General features: G+C 34.9%; 1 protein-coding gene across 3 annotated transcripts in view; it reads right to left on the reverse strand.

Moving 5' to 3' along the window:
- The window catches only part of CRIM1 (cysteine rich transmembrane BMP regulator 1), a 181,386-nt gene that overhangs the window by 73,346 nt on the left and 84,251 nt on the right, over nt 1-23,789 (reverse strand). Inside the window, exons 3-4 of one of the 3 annotated variants that reach the window (XM_048047755.2) lie at nt 23,033-23,275; nt 14,403-14,523 (exon numbers count right to left, since the gene is read on the reverse strand). The exons of 1 other annotated variant lie outside the window; for it this stretch is intronic. In XM_048047755.2, coding sequence (XP_047903712.2) covers nt 14,403-14,523; nt 23,033-23,275 — 364 coding nt within the window. The remainder of the gene's footprint in view (nt 1-14,402; nt 14,524-23,032; nt 23,276-23,789) is intronic. One more of the 3 variants, XM_048047756.2, reaches the window with a different exon arrangement.

Below are 23,789 nucleotides of genomic sequence, written 5' to 3' on the forward strand. Positions count from 1 at the left end.
GAATTCTGGTAGCTGAGCACAGCTGTAGCACTGCCAGAACAACAACATCTGGAAATTCTGAAAAAGTGATCCAGTTCTTAATAAGAGAGCAAAATCAGCTTTATAGTACTAGATTATTTCTGAAGTGCTTTTTGGAGAAGAGGGACGGAAGAGAAGTTGTATTCCAGCTTTGTACATCATCACAGGCAGCTATCCACGTGCAGGGTGTATCTTAGCCTTGCTACTGAGCATTAGGTTTGGAGAAAGGTTAGTAGGCTAGATTTGCTGTAAGTCTGCTGACGGTGACCATGCCCCCTCCCTAAATAATTTCTATAAGATTCAGCAGTTCACAATGTTGCCTCTGAGCTGCTCTTTCTGTAACCATAACTTGTCTAGGGAAAGCATGCGCAGCCTAAGTTACTATAAGGAAAGCTTCCAAGAGAGAAGGCAAATTTACACGTTGCCTTGTCTCTTTACACGGGCTACAGCTACACTACTATTACATGAAATAGCATGGGCATTGACAAAATGCAAGATTAAAAAGAGGTCAGTATTTGAGGTACTAAGAATCACTCAGTATCTCCCCCTCACATACCTTATTAGCAAAGGCTGTAAAGCAAACTCATATATCAGAATACCAACAAATACCCTAAAAGAAGTGAAGTTAGGACAGAGGAACATGTCCTTTTAGCAAGTAAGGACAGTTCTGTAAGAGAATACAGAGCATTTTTATAAGGGCCCAGAAAGAAAAAAAGGAGAATCAAACAGTCATCCAAGAGGCGTCACAGAGTGCAACTTGAAAAGGTGGCAGGACAGCCAGGAAGAAACCAAGATGCCTAGCTAAGAAGTCAGCTTTACACAAGTTTGACAGAATTTTTGAAAGAACGGACTGAACCTGACAGGCAAAAAGGAACTGTGTCCAGTTCTTCAGGTTAAAAAAGAAAAATAAATAAATCCTAGAAATTTCAAAAACAGCAAGAAGAGCTTCAGTATATAAAGGACCAGATACAAGACTACTCTCAAAATCCAGCTGTGTTCATTAACCAATGCTTTACAGACTGAGAAAGGTAACAGCTTCAGTAATACAAATGACCAAATGTTTCATGTGAATTTCCTGCAGTTTTTAAATTCTTCAAAGCTGAAATAACTTCATCACTTGTTTTGTTTTGTTTTCATTTCTGACATAATTTTTCATTTTTTCATTTTTATCACCAAAAATGTAAAAATGAAAAGGCTGAAGGAAAAAAATAATCAAACAGAGCACTTGTAAATGACATTTTTTATTTAAAATCTAATTAATCTTGGTTCATTTACTTCTGTTATTGAATAGATGAAAAGAGAGGAGGGCTTAGTAGCCTCAGAAAAGCTGTTTTGATGGTTGGATCAAAAGTGTTCTCCAGGCCCAAGGCATAATGGCTATGAAAATAAGAACAGGCACTCTAGAGAAAAAGACTTAGTACCAGTGAATGGGAAGGTTAGAGTGGGGGTTAGGTGGGGAGAGGGATATTTATTTTAAGGATCAAAACAAAATCAAGTCTGAAGCACTGAGACTGGAGAAAAGCATTCCTGAAACATACGTCACATTCCTTTGCAGATCTTATCACAGTCCTCTGTTTTTGGTCCTTGCAGGAATCTAATACAAGTTATATTACTTTTAGTAGCACTTGTGTTAAGCTAAATGTAATAGAGAAAACTCCCACAGATCTGTCAGTAGTATAAACTACTGAAAGATACTCTAAAAGAGGGAATATTCAGAAGAGAACTTTCTGCATTATCAAAGGCTGGTGAAATGGTGCCAAGGAAAAAGATTAAATGCAAGAAAGACCCTCCCTACCATCCAGCATATGGTATAAGAGATGTTATAACAAAATGAAATATTAACATGATAATCTCATGAAATCAACAAAGGATTCTGTCCGTACTACCTACACCTGAAGCCACAATGTGAGTTAAGTAGGCAGCATGTTGAGTTTTAAGCTGGAGAAGTTACAGCTTAAGGAATCAACCAAATGCCAGCTTTAGAAAAGGTTAACTTTAGTCCTAGATAAAAAGCGTCACTGCAAACAAAGCCATTTGGACACCTCCATCCAATCGCTTCAGATAGAATTTTTTTTTAAATCTTCAGACATACTGTTGGAGAGTTTTAGCCCACAAGTTCAGGGTCACTGCTTTATACATTTTGTGTTTTCAGTTTTGAATATATGACTAAGCCAGTCAGTAACGAAAGTATTCTTTCTTCCTAGATAGCTTTTAGTATTTTATTTTGGAGATCAATAATAAACCCACAGAAGGAGATGACAGATGAACTGTGGATGGTGAATATAAGAAGTATTATTTGACCATTTCCAAATGCTCAAAAATATTTCATTGTTTCTATATCAACTAAATGTCTCATATGGAAGTGCTTCCTATTCTAAGTCTCCAGGGGGGTTACTTACCTAGAAATCATACCTAGTATGCTCCCAAGCTCCCAAGAAAGAATTCTCTTCCAAAATTTTAGATATATGCATAGATACAAATGTTATTACAAACATATACCCAATATAATAGTGCATTTTTCCATGATTATAGTATATAGATATATATATGGAAGTATATTTATACATAGGAAAAATTTAGACATTACAAAAGCTGATTATCTAGCTTTTAATTAAATATACTGCAAAAAAAAAAAAGGAACTGATTTCATGCATATTTTCTGTATTATTACTGTTAGGAACTACGAAACGTGCTAAGGAGGGGAAGAGTTGTAAAATCATCATTCACATCAAGTAGATTATAATCTTTCCAGGGTTTACTAGAATCCAAACTGTTCATTTGACTAGATGACTTTATTTCATCCTTTGACTAACATTAAATTAACTTGTCTGTTTTCCAGACAAATGAGAAGGGAAAAGAGAACAGTCACAAAAACATCATACCGTGAAACAAGCAGACATGCAACCACTGGCCAAGTACACTGATATATGTATAGACCTTTTAGAATTCATCAGTACATGAATAAAACAACAAAAGCCAGTCCAATCCTGCACTTTTCTCATATTTTACCATAACAGATTATATTTTTATCTTAGACGTCTTTTTTTTTTTTTTAACCACAAGATTACTGTTTCAATTACCGTTTTCTTAGGTTTATCAGCCTCACCTTTCATAATATCATAACAACATTTCAAACCCAAAGATTGAGTATACCTAAAAATTGTTTTCATCTTCCACTTAACAAAGATACAAATTATAAGGGTCTGGAACTAGATCAATTCGCAGAAAGGACATTTGTATCAACTCCAAGCATTTATTGCTTTACCAAATTAGTAATGTTTTGTTATGGTACAGTGCTCTTTATGTGACATATTAGGAAGTATAATTCCAAACCCTCCTGGTCACTTTTTTTCCCTCATTTAAATAGAGTTAAAAAAAAAACCCCAAAACACTAAATATTATGCATTCCTGAGTATGTTGCTGTCCTGAGATGATTTCTCCACTTTGCTCTATGCTGCTTAGCAGAATAACTTTGAGAAATCATTCTAATATTTAAGTCAAAAAGGAACAAAATTCATTTATATCTCTCCATTCTTTGTTAAGCTGACATACAAATGAACACCTGTAACAAGGCAGACTGAAGAGTCATCTAGCACAAATTCCTGCCTCAAGCCATTTGAGCTCACTGGCTTGTACTAAGTAAACAAAAAAGTTTTGGAAAAAGGTGTGGCAAGTGTCACTGTAACTATTTTTCCAGGACATCAATAAACTGCTTCATCACCATAGCATGAAACATAGCTCTGGGTTCCTTCTGAGAAGACCCATGAGGGGCTGAAACAGTTCTAGCAGAACACATCACAGAGTACACTAGAGTGACAGCTGTGATCTTTACAGACACGGTCTATGCTGTCAAATATCAGGATCTTGGTAAGTAAGTTAATAATTTATTTCCTTTTCCCATAGACAGTGGTCTATTCAAGATATCTAGGAAACAATATGTCTCCCTAAAACGAAGTCATCAGGGACTCAAGATAAGCAAACAACCTCCACGCCCCCAAAACAAAACAAACAAAAAAAACAGAAACCAAAACACACATTATTTTTGAATTTATCTGATGGTTTAATTTGAGGTCCCCCTTCCTTCTTTGAAAGAAAAAAAATATATATTCCACATTTAGCTTTTCCATGTCCTCCACAGTAATTTTTCATACCCCTGAATGCAACTCTGTACAAGTTTAGGAAGGATACATCAACTAAGACTCTCTTTGGCAACTGTTCCATGCTGTGATCATACCTACTGCCATTCTCTCCACTAACTTCACTGTAAGTTTTCATGTAAGATTGGCCAGAAAGCTAACTGTTAGGAAGGGGCAAAAGTGATCTTCCCCAAAACGTGGTAGTTTATCTTCCAAATGTATTCCATTATGAACTTCATTTAAAATCAAGTCCAGAATATTGCTCCAGAATCCCAGCATTTCTGAAACCAAACAACTCCATTCAATTAATCAGATCTTATTCATGTAGCAGGAGCCACGTATGCAAGAAATGTAACCCTGTTCTAGTAATAAGTTTCTTGAAATTCCACAATTAAAATTTCAAGGAAGAGGAGTGGACTACTAATTATTTTAAAACGGTTAACAAACCTTCAGTTTTGCTTCTCAAATATTAAACAATTTAAGAAGGAAAAAAAAGAAACAGTAGTTTGGGGCTGCTGAAAACTGACACTGTTTCCTGCTATTTTCTAGAGAAAACAGAACTTCAAACTTTTTCGATACAACATCGGTAATGTTGACATTATTTCCTGCTCTGAGTATTGTCAGCAAACTGCTGGGAAATTCTCTTATCTATATCTCTTCTAAACTGCAAACATACAAGTGATAATTCTATTGCTTTTTTATGTATATGGGTCTCCCTGGGCATGCAGTTATGAGTTTGAGAACAACTGTCAAATACATTATTGATCTTTGTGTTACAAACACAAATTTGCCTGTTCATGTCAGCAACTATTCTGAACTAAATCACATATTCAATTACCAAACAAATTAATCAGCTGAGTAAGTAGAAGCAACGGAGAAAAATGGAGTGGGAAGTGAGTAGAGGAGGGAGCAACATTCAGTGTGTTCAAGGTATACACTAATCCTTAGACCGACCAGTGAAAACTAAGATTTGTAACAGAAGAATGTCCACCACCTTGCTTATTGTAAGTTGTCTGAGTTCAATGACCAGCTTGCTTTGCCACAAAACAACAAAACAGCAGATTTTATAGACACCACAATCTCATTCTGCTTCCAAGCATAAAATACCAGCATAGCATCTAAAAGCAAATTAAAGTAACTCTTAATTTTATCTACCTGGATTAAAATTTCTTCTTAAATTGAAAAGTGAAGGAGTAAATATAACTAACAGCAACTGGTCAGAAAAATTACTAGCTATACTTTTTCATAAAAACTGTTATATAAAAAAAGGAAGATGCTTGTATAACTATTATCAACACGTTTTTCCCATGTGCAAAAGCTGTCCCTCTCTATCCCACCCCCTTTAGGAGTAACGGGCACATTCCTTTAGGCACCATTTTCTTGCAATTCAGTACTTTCTTGGAGTTGATAGAAAGAGCGTGGATGTATATTTATAGCTTATAAAATACAGGTGCAAAATGCTGATCTTATAAAAGATGCATGCAGTGATCCCTATATTTATAATTTACAGCTTCTCCTGCAGAAGATTTGCATAATATTTCTTCTGAAAATGTTCTCAAGTTTGACAGATTTTGACACTCAGAAGTCAGCCATCAGTCTCCATAAACATCTTTTCATTGTCTCAAGAGCTTCTGTTCAAGTTTTACTGATGAGGCTTTTTTAAAAAAATACTTTTTTATCATCTTTTTCTCATTTGTGGGCTTCAGGAAAACATGGTTCCTCCCCAAACAGCCCATATTGTGAGGCTGGGTGCCAGGGCTACAGTAACTACCATCACTCTGAGAACATCTAGGAATTGCTGAGACAGCTGCACTAAGTGAGGAACAAGGGGATTGCTCTAACTTTGGATCCAGCAATTCACTACATCTTCTGAGAGGCCAAAATGGAGAAGATGGACATTGACAATGGGTTGCCTATATAGGTCACATGTGCCCTGCTTTTATGCTCATTTTTTGTGGATATTCAGTACAGTGCACTCAGCAAACGGCACTGAGTAACACTTTTTCACTTAACATATCTGATTGAAGAAAAATGGTTTTCCTGGAAAAAGTATTTTCTATCTCCTGACTTTTGAGGATTTCTCTTTAAAAACTAAAGTATGTTAAATTGCCTAAACTCCTAATTCCAGATATTATGAAGCTTCACAAAACTGCAGTGGTCTGTTTAGACTTTTCATCAACTCTGTTAAAATCCAATTGCAAGCCTGAGCTTGATGTAGGATGGCTTCCACTAGCATCAATGGAAGCCTTTCCTTTGACAAAAACTACCTCTTCAGTAAGGAATAATCTCCAAGTCAACACCACATGTTACAACACCATAGTACTTCTATTAGTACTTCAGATGGAAAAATGGTCTGATAGATTTAAAGTACAGTAGGAACAACCTGAGCAAGATGGCCATGATAGCTAGGAAAACGAAGTTCCAACAGTCTGATGAAAGAACTGAAGGCATGGCAAAGTTTCTGCAGCACCTTAACATGCTTTTGTTAGACCTCAGGTCCAGCTACAAAGGTTATTCAGAAGTCAAATCCTGAACAGAAATCTCAGGAAGATACAGGTGCTTGGATTTTGTCTTACCAGTTCCAGCTGAACTTTCCTGTAACAAAAACTGGGATCCACAACCACTTTCTCTTGGATACCATATCTTGATGGGTGGAGGAGAAGGATCTAAAAATTCTAAAACAAATACAAGGGAGACCTCTGTATCAGCAAAAAAATGCTTAAAAGAGGTGACTGGTACTTGGGGAAGAGAGAAAAATTGCATCTCCTGAAAAACCATGACTGCTCTATAAAGAAGGTTGGTGAATCCTGTACTGAACACTCAAACAAATGATATATCATAAAATTAAGGTTTTCCAACAGTAGGAAGACCTAAGAAAAGAATACAGGCAAATATGAAATAATCATGTTATGAACAGGAGCAAAGCTGAAAAGAACTGGCCCAGACAAGCAGTTGAGAAGAACTAACCACAACATCTCCTACTGAATGGGACAGATGCACAGATGATCAGGGATTCAGAGGCCACCTCTACAGTTGCTTTCAGAAGAATAACACTATCCAACCAGCCATGTCTCGTACCCTCAAATATAATGCAAATAATAGCTCAAAAGAAGACTTACAACTATAGAATTCCCAGGTATGGTTCAGGTGGCCACCATAAAAGAAGAAGAAAAGGACCATGCAGGTTTATGTCTAACTGCTGCTAGGATTCCCTAGACACTGGTAAAACAAGAAACACAGAATACATACCAGTGGCTCATAGATCTAATACAGTGATATGTTGTGGACACAACAGATGTTACAAAGGAGGATAAAGTACCTTAAAAAGCAATTGCTTACTAGGTAAAGCAATCTAGAAAGATAACAAAATCATGAATTTATATTTAAATGCTCTCTGAAGAAATACGATTTTTGTAGAAACAGTTGCCATAAGATCTATTTCATTTCACTAAAATGAAAGGACAGTCAAGTTGACTTGACTGATATCTACAAGTTTTCTAAAAAATAAAATCAAAAATGCTAATTATAAATTTCTCCAGTGGCATCCATGTTGTGCCAAAGACAGCTAAGTTCAATTAGAAACAAAAGGCTACAAATAATAAATCAGGCAATTTCTTCCTTTAGAATCAAAGTCAACCTAGTAAGGGTATACGAAACTTAGAGAATGATATAAATTACTACTATTCTTTAATGTTGTCTTCAGAATTGCTAAATAAAGCATATGAATTTTTTAAAAATACATAGTACAATACAGATACAAAAGACTGTTTCTTTAATAAAAATATTTATTATTATTATACATATATTTTACTTTAGGTATGATAATAAATTCTGGTTTTGTACTGTTTTAAGTTGCATTCAATTTCCACATAAAACATAGCTTAAAATAAACCTTGAATAAATAAATGATTGGCTACTACATGCAAGTATCGCTCATTTTCTTAAGTTGTAAAAACTGTAACTATCTGAGAATCTAAATGAACTGTTGTTTACTTCTCTTTACCAAGATATATCTTGGTAAATTTAGTATGTTACCTGGTACCAGCAGTAAAATTTGCATTTAATTCCAAATCAACATCTTTTAATGTTTAAGCTTATAAATAAAATCAAAATACTTCTGAAAAATTTATATGTGCAATTCAAATAATGCAAATAAGAATGCTAAAAGTTTGCTTTAACTTTTATCATTTGTTCAAGAAAAGGATCGAAGTAAATTTTTGAAAATCTTTGTGTTAATAACAAAAATGTAAAATATATCAGCAGCTTTCTTATTCATTAAGTATCTACAGGTTGCTTTATTCCTTTCCTAGAACCATATATTTTTAATGGAAAAATCTCTCTTTATATTGGGAAATAAAATCCAACAAACAAATATTTACTGTTCACTGTATTAGATTCAACTTATAATGCAGACATATTAACTGGTATCCCTTCTTATGCTATTTAGCCTAAGTACTCTCTCTCTAATACTTGTCTTCAATATGCAACTTGAGTGTTAACTCAGACTTTTTTATTGCTACTTCTTTTAAAGAAAATGTAAAAGTTTAAAGCATAGAGTTAAATGCTTTAAAACTTAAGTAGACAGACTGAATTCATTTGTGGCTATAATTTACAAATTCTACACTACTGCATATAAAATAAAAGTGAAAATCTGTTTTCTTACACATTAACAGCAGCATCATTGACAAGTACTATGTAAGAAAATGTATCTTGTTAAATTTCAATAGCAGAGATCAAATTCATTTCAAATCAAATTCAAGAGATCTTCATAAATACTGTAGAATATAATCATATTTTTATTAAATTGAGTATATTCCTGTTTTAAACACATATATTTTAGAATTGTGCTATGAAACAAAGTTGTATTTTCTTGGAAGATTAAACAGCTGTCCTCATACTATGCTTTTTATTTATTTATTTATTTTTAATGGGGCAGGGTGGAGTTAGACTGCTTTCCAGTTAAAGCTTTAGGAATGGGAAAAACAAAATACACATGTGAATTGCCCCCCCCAAAAGCAGTGAGTAGTTTCTACATTGTAATCACTGATATTTTATATTACCATCCAGAGAACTAACATTTTTGCTAGTCAAATAATTTTTTTTTTTTTGACACTGAAAACCAAACTCTGGCATTGCCAATCATAGCAGCCACAGATTGAGACATTTTAACTGCATATAAAGTAAAATTAACATGGCAAAGACTATTCAAACATAGAAAAAAATTCTATGACTAATTCATTGAAGAAACTTTTTCAGAGGTTTTCTTCTAAACAATAAGCCTATAGTCCTACTCCTCCACGCTACTCTATCCAATTGAAAGTTCTGCATTTGCTATGCTATCCAACCATCTGTAACTAAGCGATGGTGAATTGGTCTGAATCAAAAAAATCTTGATTCGCTCATCCCTCAAGCCTTGGAGTCTTTTGGACTCCAATTTTGCAAGAAAATAATGGAATCTGTCAAGAGCCCTTCTTCACTTTTATCTGAAATATGAAGTGATTAATCATCATGACTTATATTCCTGTTTCATTTAGCTCACTCCTCTTAAAGTTTGTTTGTAATTTGTTATTTGCTTCTGCTGAGGTTCATTTGCATGTTCTTTCTCTTGTCCTTCCACCACAACCTTGAAACTGCTTTTTTAAAGCTAAGACTGAGACACAAGACACAGGACTTGATATTTTGATAGACAAACACATACCAATTATTTTTGAGCCTTTTCTAATCTAGAACATATTTGGGCTTCTGGTGTGAACTTTTTAAATAAGTAGGTCAAGTGAACATCTTGCTGGGATTTAGTGAACGTACTCCTAAATGCTTCTTTCTTCTCAGGAAAGCATGTTATATTATCAGCAAGATGTTGACTCATTGTGACTGATTCCCTTCCAAAATCTGGGGAAGATGGGTGTGGGAAATGTTTGTCTTCAATGTTAAGGAGTTTGGGAAAGTGGATACGTTTCTATTTCATAAAAGCAAAGCTTGTAATACAATATTAATTAGACACCCTTCCCCCCCCCCCCCCCCCCCCCTTTTTCTTTTTAGCCAATACAAGGAAGAGGACTAGTGAGTACACAGCACAGAAATTGAGGGGAAGGAGATCATATGGTCAGATTTTTAAAGCAAGTATAGTATCTTCAAAAGACAGAATCAAGTTTCAGAAAACTGTAAGAGCAACACTGGTTGTTTTTATCTATAATTGCATTCTTTAATCCTTATCAATTCAATCTTTTATCATTTTTTCCACCAGTTTTCTCAAAATTGATATCAAGATAACCAGGCTTTAATTAATTGTTTTTTCTTCTTTCAAACATTGGCACAGTACTAACACCTCTCTTGTTCTCTAGAATTTTCTTGGTTTATCTGGTTTTTATTCAAAGCTTGACCAAGAAGAGACAGGGAAAAAAATAATAATAATAAAAAAAATCTCTGTGGTTACAGAGCACTTTGCAAACCTTGAAGCTACCAGGTCTGCAACAGGTGTGGACACTGGAAACTGGAGCAAGGGAAAAGACCATACTTAGATGACATGGAGAGAGAACGCAGTAGCAGGAGTATAAAGCTAGAACAGGGAGAAAGGAAACCCACAAAAGAATCAATTTACTAATGACTGTAATAAAGAGAGCAATCAAAAACGTAATGAGGATGTAAAAATATTTAGTGTGATGCTACTTGATCGTACTGTTTACTCTTCTGCATATAATTCCATGAAGAATGCATATGAGCAATAGAGATAAAAGCCAATAGCAATCACAGAAGTCAGGCCCTGTTACAGGCCATTCTTCATAGATATAAAAAAAGACATTTTGATAAAGAATTTTGCATTTACAAAAAATTCTCAGTGATCTGAAAGATTTAAAGAAAATTCATTCACAACAGAAAAACTGGATACATTAATAGGATATGAATTGTTTTCCTAGCATATTGCAAATAAGAAGTTAGACAAGAACAAGAAGCAGGACATACATTGATCTGCTCCTGCTGTATGTGAAGTTGTCAGCTGTTAACTGAATCAGTGACAGGCACTCATTCGTCATTTACCACAATATTCATTGCTTTCCACTTCTGTTGTTAAGCCTGTATTTTAGTAGCAGTAAACAAAAATTGTAACTTTTGAAAAAGTCATAATAAAAATAGTTTGATGAAGACTAAAAACTATGATTTTATGAATCACTCTTTCCTTTAAATTAATTACTCTTATATGTTCAGAAAAACGATGTCACTCATTTTGAATTTAATTCTAATGATTAGAAAGAGCTATGATATGGATTTAGGTGGTCCTGAACTGAATTATAGCCAATGCATTGTTAATATTCACCATGTTTATTACGAAATTCCCAAATCAAGGAAAAATGCCTTCTTTTCCATGGGTAGAGTCATTTATCCATAAACCTCCACTTCCACTTTTTCTATAGTTTTCAAATGAAACGCTCATTGGATATTAAGATCTTCACTTCAGATATAAAGGTCCAACGTTTCCTCAGATCCTATCAGTTTCTAACCTGAATTCAAAGAATTTGATTTTCATGTTCAAAAGTAACTGAACTTAGTTTCCCTTTCTGCTCTCTTTTCATACATATACTTCTTTCTCTAATCTTCATCAGCTCTTTCTTTTTGGCTGTTCCTGTGTCCCTTGTGTTCATTTATTCACCCACACTTCAAGTACTATTCTTATCACCAGCACATGAATGACCACTGCTGTGCTTCTGAAGGAAGACAGTGCCATAGAGCTTCTAAATAATTAAATAAATTGCCAGCAGGCACACAACATGTAAAGCATTTACATGGTCTTAATGCTGCCAGATTTGTCTGTCCTTCTTCCCTTCCCACTAACTCTGCTAACAAGTGTGTTATTGGTTATGCTGAATAGGCAACGTAGGCTGAGCCACAAAATTAAAATTAAGAGTACAAGACTCATGTAACTGTTTCAACCTGCCTGCAGACTAAGCTATGCTAATTATGTTTTGCAGTTTTACACATCAAGGAGGACAGAAATTTTCACTCACTCACACACACACACAAAAAAAACCACTCAAATTCTGATCTGATCATAAGACTCCAGGAGCTCAGAACTCATCTGTCCCAGCCCTGATCCCCTGTTACACTCTGATCCCAGTAATGCACAGCAGTCAGATTTCCAAGTGGTTTGAGGGTGATTCAGAGTTATTTGATAATTCACACACTCTGAGCCTGCTTGTACAATTAGGGTCTTGGTGTGCAGGAGACTGGACTACTGTTTTGGTCACTTACATAACATACAAGTAAATTTCAGTTATCACTTACATTTAACACATAGCAAAACAACTGGCTATATTTTTTAAATATTATCAAAGAAAGAAAAAATGACTCTTTCAAGGACTTGTTTGCTCTAAGTGTATTATGTAAGATCAGTTCTCATGTGTGCCCTAGAAATTGAAAATAATTTCAAATGATCATTTTTCTGAAGTAAATGAAGTTTGATTTTCTTGGTATTGTGTTCATTAATAGAAGGAATGCTGACATTATCATCTACAAAGATGAAAGTGGATAGTGTCCATTTCTCCCACCCAAGCAATAAAAAAGTAAACCACAACTTTTACCAATATATTACACTGCAGAAATATAAAACCCAATTTTATTTTTCAAAACAAAAACAATTTGCCTTATCTACCAGTTTTTAACCCAGCAAGTTAAAAGAAAGTTGAAAGTAATAATTTAACATTAACGTAAATTTTAGATTGTGCAAAATCTGTGTTAATCTAACATAGGAAACATAGGAAGTTTCTAACATAGGAAACATAGGAAGTTGTTTCTTTGACTTTACAATCTACCTTTCTGAATACAGTCCTTACAAGCATTTAAGTCCAGTTTTAAGTCAGTTTAAGTCCAGTTTTAAACATGTTGAGCTGTAGCGGTGTCAATACTGACACAATGGCTAGTTAAAATCTACAGCCTCCTGTGCAATCTCGACTAGCCAGGCCAGCTCTGAACTAATACAAAACTACTGTAACTCCTAGGAAGGTTAATGAGAATATCTTAAACGATAAAGGAAGGATACTGAGAACTCATACCATGTTCTGGTCCAAAGTTAAGAAAACAAAGGAAAGAAAGAAACTTTGAATGAAAGAACATTAATAGCATTCAGTAAATAAAAAAAATAATAATTTTTTTAAATAGCAAACTACTATGTATATTATATAATTGCAAATACAATTTATCAAATTTAGAAAAATATTTTCAAATTTTTATAGACAGGATTACTGTGTTACATGTAGTACTTCACATCTCTTCTCATGTTTTTTTTTTTTTTTTTAATGTGTTTTTAACTCTGCACATAGTATGAGACCCTCATAAAACAGTTACCAAATCACTATATTAAACATACACACAAAGGGTACCCAGTGGGGAAGATCTCTCATCCATTACACAGCTTTTGCTATTTTCTTCTTTCTGAATTCTTTTCAAGTTTATCAGTTCTTTAAAAATCTCACAAGTGGCTGGGGATATGACAGATTATTATGGTGTGAAAGATCCTCATAACAAAAAAACAAACAAACAAACCACTAGTTACACATCTACAATACATATTTTCTGTTTTGTGTAAAAATATTTTCAGTAATGGTACTTTTTGCTTGAATGAATATTTATGGGGCATATTGCTGAATCAAATTTTGGGAAGTGTGTTGTAAAATCATAAGCTGAAATAATGGTGCAGAAGTTTGCAACAAAACCAGCTCAAAATTGTCCAACTTTCCTGAATTTGTAGTAAATTACACCTACTTAAACAACAGACTGAAGTATGATGGAAATGATTATTTGAGATTTATGTTTCGCTATGGTTCCAGATAGCCATTGTCTGTCAGCTTATTATAATGGTTTTCTACACACAAAAAATTCTTTATTTTCTTTAACTAAGAAAGATTTTCTTTGGCAAATCTTCTTCCTTTTCCATCATTTAATTCCTTAATGTCAAAGTCCTTCAGAAGTTTCTCAGAATGATTTACTTTTGTAAAATGAATTGAATACACTGGAAATCCACTTAATCTAGAGGCACAAGTCCTTCAGAGTAATTTAGTAAAACTCTACGCATTTGCACTGAGAAGAATTTTCTGCTTGAAAAAGATGGATTTAGTATTTCTATCAGCCCGATAAACCTTTAACCTACCTCATATATCTTCTATTCTGTATTACCTCCTAGTGCCTCAGAGGTATGAAATGTCCTATGTTTATAGTACTTGCAAATTAAAAAATATACTCAGCCATCCAGACACAAACCTTTTGGGCAGGGTACAGCAGCCATCAGCCGTCAGCCTGACTTGGGTTTCATAGCTATCCAGTGGGCAAACCACTTGCTGAACAGGAGGGCATTCCACTGTGCTGCAATCCACACTGAACACTAAAGAGGAAGGGGAGAAGAAAGTTCCTTTTACACATGCTTTAGAAGTTTTTGACAAATTAATTCACCTTACGCAATGCATTATGCATCAGTCTTCAAACTCAAGTCAGAAAAAGCATCTGCTGAATGTATTGGTAGGTGACATTACAAAAAGACTCTTTAAGACTCAGGAAGCAACTAAACTATATTATTTAATTTAAAAAAAAAGTTATAAAAGTTATACAGGCAACCTTAAGCAATAATTAAACTAATGAATAATATTAGTTACTAGAAATATACTATGTTACCAAGAATGTATTCCCCCCCCCCCCAGTTTTTAAAGTAATTGATAATAATATTCTTTCATTTTTTTTACTGATTAAAACCTGTTTAAAGAGTAAAATACCTGGGTTATACAAATGAGAGAGAAAGAGAGAGAATACACTGTGGATTTGTCTGCACATGTACACTACATTTTTTACAGATTATACTATTATGTTGTGTTGTTTATGTATTTTTATATGATGAAACAGAAATGCAGACTACAAAATCTATCTGCATTGACAAGTTGAAGAATTCCACAGAACTAGTAAGACTAACCAACTATTTTTAGAAAGAAAGAAATGCTTAGAAATGCAGAAAAGAATCAGGTTGAATATACATTTAATCATATGAGTCATGCTCAGGGAAGCTGTAACATGGTTTTATCCTATTTAGTCTTAAATCTCCCATGTTAAAGCAAACAATACTAGCTCAGGCACCAACTGTTTGATATCCTTATCATAATTATACTAAGACAGTACAGAATAAAACATGCTTTCATTTTTTAAAGAAATAAGCTGCCTACAGACTGAGTAGGCAGGATGAGCTGAATGTTATCAGACTGAGTATGATACAGTAAGATATTACTGATTAAACTTCATTTCAGTATTGACGTTATTACTGCTTAATGCAGTGAAACAGCAGCTTGACAATGCCATGCCAAGCTTTTTGCAAGAGCTGATTAATTGCTAAGTGTCATTTTCTGAGTTGTAGTCCAATGTTTTTCAGGTTTGCTTCTCAGAGGTAGATAGCAGTAATAATTTAATTGATCTCAACAAAACGTCAGCCTCAGAATTACCCCTACTTCACATGTTTTGATAAGAATCTAAATGAAAGCACAAATTCAATGAAACCAGTTTTTAGCTCATCAAGATTAGGGCCAGCAGCCTTGTCCTCAATACCATTAATTTTCAAAGCATGTGAATATCTGTGCAAGTGGTATTCAGAATCTACCTTTTTCCAGGTATTTGGGAAAAAGAGCTCTGCTAAATCAGGGCAACCTGACAAGCTCAAGGAAGTTTTCTGATAAACACAAAACTGAATTCAACTCCATTTGGTGGAGCAATGCAGGAATTCACTAAATTTAAAGGGAAATATTTTTGTTATCAATCTGCACTACTATAACTATGAAGCTAACTTTTCTCTCTCTTTGTAAACCTACAAGTGTACTTACTTTCTTTTATGACAGGAATACCTAACTTTAGAATGTTTTGCTTGAAAGTCAAGTTTCTCGAATCTCAGCTAGCAACCTTTCCAATTCTCTGTATAGAAGGCCCCTGCTGCCTCATCCCCACTTTGGGAAAAAAATAGCCAATGAGTTCTATCAATGTTCTGCTACTACAGAGCAATTTCTGTGTCCATCTTTCCGTATTCCAATAATGCCAATGAAAGGAAAACAAAACAAAACAAAACAAAAAAACACTAGAAAACTCTCTGATCGTGCCTTCAAGTCTCAACAAAGGTGCTGTTTCTTGCTAAATATTTCATATTCTTCCCAGTGGTTATAGTGTGCTAGCACATGGCTCATTGACACTGAAATATAGCACAAACCATCCTTTACTAAAAGAAGTACAAACATAAGAGAAATTACAAAACAGACAAAACCCCCCAGATCAAAATATTCAAATAGAAAATTCTCATGCAGTGAAGTGGCTCTAGTCGCTCCGTGGTTTCTCTGTCTGGTTTGACTTACCCAACCCTGCAACTACATTTATTGCATCATCAGAATATAAAGAAATGTCCTGCTGGGTCAAAACATTACTTTATCTAACCAGGAGTTTATCTCCAGCAGTGGCAAAAAGAAATGATAGTTAGGGGCACATGAGTTTTGCCACTATTTATGACATTCCTTCTTATTCCAGCAGCTTCCAAAATCATTGAATTTGGGACGTTTTATATACCTACTCAAACATTACATTCATGTACCTGTTGTACATTAACTTTTCTATTTAAAAAAAAAAACAACAAACTTCTGAAAATGGTTGCTCTACCATCTCCTGCAGCAGCAAGATCCCACCATTTACTACCTGCTCTACTTGCAAGTATTTTATCTTACACTGAACTCTTGCTAGTACCAGAGTGCCCTCTAATTATTGTAAGGATTAGTAGGATTTGGCAAACAAAGGGCCTATGCTGAGCTTATCCACCACCCTCAGAATTTTATAATCCACACTCATACCTCATTTCGGCATTCTCTCCAGACTGAGAGATCTCTGTTATTACATTATTAGGTTAATCACAGAATGACCGAGGCTGGAAGGGACCACCAAAGGTCATCTGGTTCAACCAGGCTGCTCTGACAGGCCAACATAGAGCACAGAGCCCAGGACCATTTCTCCATATTGATGAGGTCTCCCCTGAGCCTTCTCTTCTCCAGGCTAAACAGTCCCAGCTCTGTCAGCCTTTCCTTATAAAACAGGTGAAGAGAGAGATTAGAAGCAGCAAAAAAATGCTCCTGCTTATTAAATTGGTTTCTCAAACTTGAGAAAGTATTTAGCCTAACTTTCCAATAAACTAAAATATTGCAGTGTAACAGAACAATCTATACTCATATTCTTTATTACTTAAGATTTCCCTCAGATTAGCTGTACTACCATTCAAAAAAATGATAGTAAACATTTGCCGTTGATATACTAGTTTTGTTTTCATGTCGTTTGTTTTGTTTTCACTTTGGCTCCAATAATTACATACAGTGTGCATTTCATGAATAGGTTTATTTTTATTAAGCTAATAAAATTAAAAATCCTGTCTAAATTAAAATTATCTTTGTCTTTCCTAGAAACATTAAGCTTTAGATATCTAGTTTGACTAATACATCACTTCAAAACCTCATAAACGTGTTGGAATTTCCTATCACTGAAGATTTACTTAATCAACATTTGTTTATGAATCTTCATGAACTGTCTCATGCACTGAATTTGTAACTCTTACTCTTTTTTTTTTCTATGAGAATGTAGCAGAAACACTAACACGTCTGCAGACCATGCCCCAGCTGTAGTAGTATGCAGCCTCTTCTGTAGACTACAAAACCTAGGATCTACGATTATGAAACCATTAATACTTATGAGAAAATAACTTTACAGTAGAATACATTAACACAAACATATCAAGTTTCACCTTTATGTATTGTGCTGGCTTTTTAAAGAATAGCATACGCAGTTCAGGGACAAGATCCAAATAGCTGCCTATGCATCTAAAGGCCCAGGATCAAGGCAGTATTTGCAACTATGATGCAGCACATTGGCTCAGCACAGGAAAGACTTCCCTCCCCCCCCAAAATCAAAACTTTCTGAATGTCTCATGCAAGCACATAAAGTAAGTTTCTACAGCAGCTAAGAAGCATCACATAACACCCTTTCAGTTCAAGATGCACTTCTGCTGGTTACTCATTCATAATAGAATGCAAACTGACTGCATTAGGAAATATTAATTTCACGTTTTCCTTCAGGAGAAGGAGAAAAAGCAGTAAAGCCCCCACCTCCTTCCTCTCCTCCACACTTTTCCTTAGAAAACAAACAAACAAAAAAACAGGATCCTGAAATACTTTCAAATATATTTGTGATTTAATTTGTTTTCTTCTATGACAATCATCCTTTTTACACTCCTTCACATTTTAGAACATACTAAACACAACAGAAAAGATACCATTCTCAGACTTTCAATGCAGTTGTATCACTGTCCAAATCACTTTATTACCTTTCCTATTACAGATGCTTCCCAATATGGACACACTGATTTTGCTTATTTTTGTTGTAGCTTTGGCAGTTTTCTCCCTTCCCGTCATTGTCAACTTATTGGCCATTATTATGGTCATTGTCAACTTATTGGCCACTGGCTTATTAGAAAAATATCTGAGATTTTTTTCTCATTTATTTTCTTGAGTCCTTTCCCAATCTCATCTCCTAAGTCCTTGCAACATCAACTTCTAACAAAGTATCCAAAAAAAAAACCAACATGCACTATTTCTGTAAGCAACAAAAGAAAATAAAGTTATATAACTGTACTTCTCTCAAGTATATATAAAAACTTGATTTTGTTGACCCTTGTCCTTAGCGCAAGAATGTAAAAATTGCAGACCCAATATTCAATGCTGAAGCAGTACCAGGGTGGAGCATGTTACTTCCCTGTGCTTCCATTGTATAATACTAGTTACTAAATTTGACTGCTGAGCTCAGACTTTCCATCAGGCCTTGACTGCACGGGCTACTCAACTCCCAATATACAAAAAAATGTTATCAATAAAGGAACGAGAAGTATCTGTTGGATAACTGCCAAAGTAAATTGTTTGCCTTTCTTTATTCAGAAGTGGCAGTTATAGTTGCTATCACACCTTCAGCAAGATATATTTTAGATTAGATCTTGACTCTTTAAAGAAAAAAATGTTTAAAACAAGACAGAAAAAAATCATTACTCAGTAATGTTTTAGCTTTCTTAGTAAGTAAGACAGATACTGCCCCAACCTTTTTGCAGGTTAGTTTTATTTTTACTGTTAACATGTTACGCAAATCCATTTAAGACCATGCTGTGGAAAAAAAAAGTGACCTTTTGAGAATACTTTTTAAGAACCATAACATCCGACTTAAAACTGAATTCCATGCTCATTCACTGAATTAATTACTCATAAGAGACTAGTTATACACACCTTGTAGGAAGAAAGTAGGTTGCTCATGGCACCAGACCAGTGTCAGGACTGAGGTTAGGAAGAGGATCAAAACAAAAGGAACTTTTGTACTGAGTGTACCTACACTCAGTAGGTACCACAACTGTCATGAGAGACTTGGAGCAACACTGGGTCAAAATATTTAAGTCAAATTAATCTGTCTGTTAACAGACAGGTATTACTAAGCTACTACTTCATTTAAACTGTATAATAATACTTTTCATCATTGTATTATTTGTAATGAAAAAGAGGTGGAAAAGGAGGTGGACTTCAAAATGCAAGATTTCATTTTTATACTAGTATTTAGTGTTAATGCAACCACTTCTAATTTTCCTTTCAGTAACTCAATGATGAGCAATCATCAGTCATAATATTTTAACATGCAGTTCTCAGAAGAAGAGTCCAAACAAATGCCACTGTGAACTGGAAAGCAGTGACATCTTATTTGAGGAGCAGAAATAAACACAATACATGCTTTAATTCCACAAACCCTTTATATCGGCATAAAACAGCACTGCTGTCATAGGAAGCAGTCCTCCCACCCTCTGGCAATCTGTTTCCACCAGAACCCCTTTAGTGGTGCAGGACCCCTATGGAGGCTGGTTATGGAGATACACATGTGAAGGAAGAGTGCCCTGATAGTACCACTTAAGAATAAGGTCTACGGTACAGTACGGAGAAGAGTTTTCTCTGTTCTGCATGTAAACTCCATGGATATGCTGACAGTATTCAGCAGAATGGGTGATATCAGTCCCATATGAAACTCTGCTGCAAACACTTACCTACCAGGCCTTACACAGTCCTTTGCCCCATTCATCTTCAGCAACGTGATATTAAAAACAGAGGAAAAATGAAACAGAGCACTGTTCATTCAGTTCCTCTCTCTTTTTTTTTTTTCCCCCCTACAGTTCTTCTGGATACCAAGTCAATCTCTAAAGGTTCAGTGTTTATTACCAGGCTTACTATGCACTCTATAAATATTCCTGCCACGTGAGGAGCATTATTTGACTCACATTATGACCACTGTTTTAGCAAATCCACCTACACAATTCATATACTGTTTATACATACAGAGAACAGTTATATACTACTACGTATATGGTAGTACATGTATATACTCATGTATATAAATGGCACAAAATGGTATAGGAGAGGAAGGATGGACTAGATAGTTTCCAGAGGCCCCGTACAACCTAAATTACTCTAGAATTCTGTGAGCCTATGAATATACAACCCTAATAAAACAAGATATTTTACTGCCTGTTTTCATGGATTAAAAAAATTAAAAAAATAAAAACCATAACATCGAACATGACAGAACAGTTTAGATACTGTGAGATTTGTCATTTTGTTCTGACTTTCAAAGTTAAAAATAAAAAAAATCAGAACTTTTCACAAAGAAACATTACAAAAAATATTTCAATATTTGTTCAGGCTATCATTTTCTTCATATACTCAGTACAAATTATGTTGTCTGTACAAGTGCAGTTTACTCTTTGAAAACAAGGTTCCTCTGAAAACTGAACAAAGGTTCAGATTTGCCATTAAAAAGAAAAGCAAAAAGCATTCTGTGGTAAGGAATTTGTAGTCTACTAACATTTGCCAATATTAACCTACTCTTTCCCATCTTTCAGTCTTGTGTTGACTTGTTTTTCCTTTATGACCTTCCCACTACCCCAAATAGCCAACAGAATAAACATCTAGATCAAAGTTTTTTGTTGTTGTCGTTGTCTTTTTTTTTTTTTAAATAAAAAAAGCAACAAAGACAGCTGCTGAAGTCTAACTTGACTATCAGGCTACGTAGTGACTAATAATTCCACCTGTAACAGTACTCTTTTTTTTTTTAATTATTAAAACCAAGGCACTACTAACAAGTAGGGGACCCACTACTGCAGTTTGTAGCTTAGCAATTACATCTTTCATCACTCATCTTCACCCAGACACACAACAGTACTCACCTACACTCCTCAGCCTCTTACCCACACTCCAGTTCCAGCTGTCATCAATCCTGCTGGCCTCCTTCCCTATCCCCCCAGCCTCAGTCTTGCGTATGCACCCAAGATACTACCCTTCTCTTTCACTCTTCCTTGATCCTTCAAGGCTTGCTGCCTTCTCTAGTCTCCTACTGTATACTGCATAAATCACTCAGCTCCGGGATATGAAGAAAGTGTTTTTGTTTGGTAGCCTCAAACTCTCTGCTCTCCCTTAGTCCCTCAATTTCTAATCCCCACTGCAAAGCTCTATACTTCCCTTAAATTCTATTAGTTTCCTTCTCCAATCTCTTCAAAGCCTCTGCTCCTTTACCTTCCTAACATGCATCTTCCTACAATTAAAAATACAAAGTACTTCAGAAAAACAATATATAGTCATATAAACCCACTAAATTGAATAAAGCATCATGTACTCAATCCTAAGCTTGTAGAAGGCATGCTACAGAAAGATCTTGGGATCACATTTCACAAACTCAAAAGAGTTAACTCTTAGCGTTTTGTATGAAATACCAAAAGTAATTATTCTACAGTATTTAGCACTGATGAAGACTCACCAGAAATAATACTCTGCTTTTGGATACCACATTTTAAAGAAGTGTGGATAAACTTAGGAAAACTTAGAGAGGAACAGCATAACAGTAAGTCCAAGGAAACTACGCCATAAGGAAAGTTTACTTGCTAATTCTAGATGAAATGCAACTGAGGTTGATAAGATATTCCAGAGCAGACTTTATTATGAAGACTTGTTTGCCATATACTCAAGACAGAAAATGAAAAAGTTCCCTTGAATTTTCACACAGGTAGATTTGCACTGAATTTTAGGAAAAATACAAAGAGGAACACTAGAAGAGACAAAGAGTGTACAACCTTCTTCTGTGGAGGATTTAAGAAAACATTTAGCAAGCATAGGAAAGGCATAACAAACTCAAACCTGTTTGCAGATGAGATTTTAGATTATACTGTTTTATATACCTACTTTCATCCCCCTACTTTTATTATTAATCTTTACCAAAGCCTGGATCAAAAAGCGCACTGAATTATATCTTCCACTTCACCAAGAATAAGTCACAAGAAAGGGTTATTTGTGTTCCCATGAAATGGAAAATGAGTAAACACCGAAAATGCTGTAAAGTGTTTCACTATGCTTCTCCACAGTTGTTTCACTCTTCAATTTTTAAGGGTCATCACCTTGTAATCTAGAGAAATCTTAATATTTAAATTTTAATATTTATGCACAATATATTCCTACTGTGAAAAAAAAGTATACTCTAATCTTAACAAAGCATGTCATTTTCACTAGTGTTGTGTTTTGAAATACAGCACTCTCACTAAAGATTAATTTTACCTTGTTGCTCAGTTTAAATATTGTCTGAAGAAAATGAGACAGTAAAATTTATTATAATATTTATCTTTTTTCTTTTTAAATGGGCATTGCTCACAAATATAATTTGAATTTTGAAGGTCATTGAGAAGAACTTTGATACTATGTGGGCTTCATTAGATGCAAGTACACTAGTTGTGTATGTTAGATAGAAAAAAAAATCGTGTCCACTTTTACCTGGTTTGCATTCATAGAGATCACAGCATTCTCCTGGCTTTCCTGATGCCTTAGAAACCAATATATTCAAATAGCCAGGCTGGCAAACCTTCCTCAAGCAGCCTGCAGGGTTACACACACAACGGCTTGGGAGAGGACAGCATTCCCCGGGAGGAGCATAACCTTCAATCAAGATGGAATCTTCTGGACAGCGAGGAGAAAACTGGACCTCACAGCGGGCCTTGGAGCAATCAGGTTTCTCTTCTGAAAGGGAGAGAAAAATCAGCATGCCATATATGTCAGTAAAACGCTGTTCTGAAGCTGTAAAGGTGAGCTCAGATAAAGATCCTTCTATTCTTCCTCCCCCAAGTCAATAAATAAAAAATTTCTGCTTCTGAACTGATTTACAAAATTAATGGAATATGCCTCAGACCATCTTGGTATTTGCAAGATGGCAAATATGTTATAAAGTATCATATAAAAAAAATCTAATTTGTGCTATCTGCGTGACTGCTGAACTCACACGTCAGAAACAGCAATGAAACTACACATTTGGCCATGACATTAGGAACCAACTTGTCACATCATGCAGAGCCCTGATGTACATGCCCACACCTTCAGTTTCCTAAGGTTTTCCATAATGAGCAACTGGTGCTAGCTGATTGATTTATTAAACTCATTGACCTAAACTAAGATTTCACATACTCAAACAGGTGTTTAAAAGTTTAACAGCTAACATATGTGGAGAATTCATACATTAGCAGATTTTCCCCGTACA

Source organism: Anser cygnoides, chromosome 3, assembly GCF_040182565.1.
Source record: "Anser cygnoides isolate HZ-2024a breed goose chromosome 3, Taihu_goose_T2T_genome, whole genome shotgun sequence".
NCBI classification, from domain to species: Eukaryota; Metazoa; Chordata; class Aves; order Anseriformes; family Anatidae; genus Anser; species Anser cygnoides.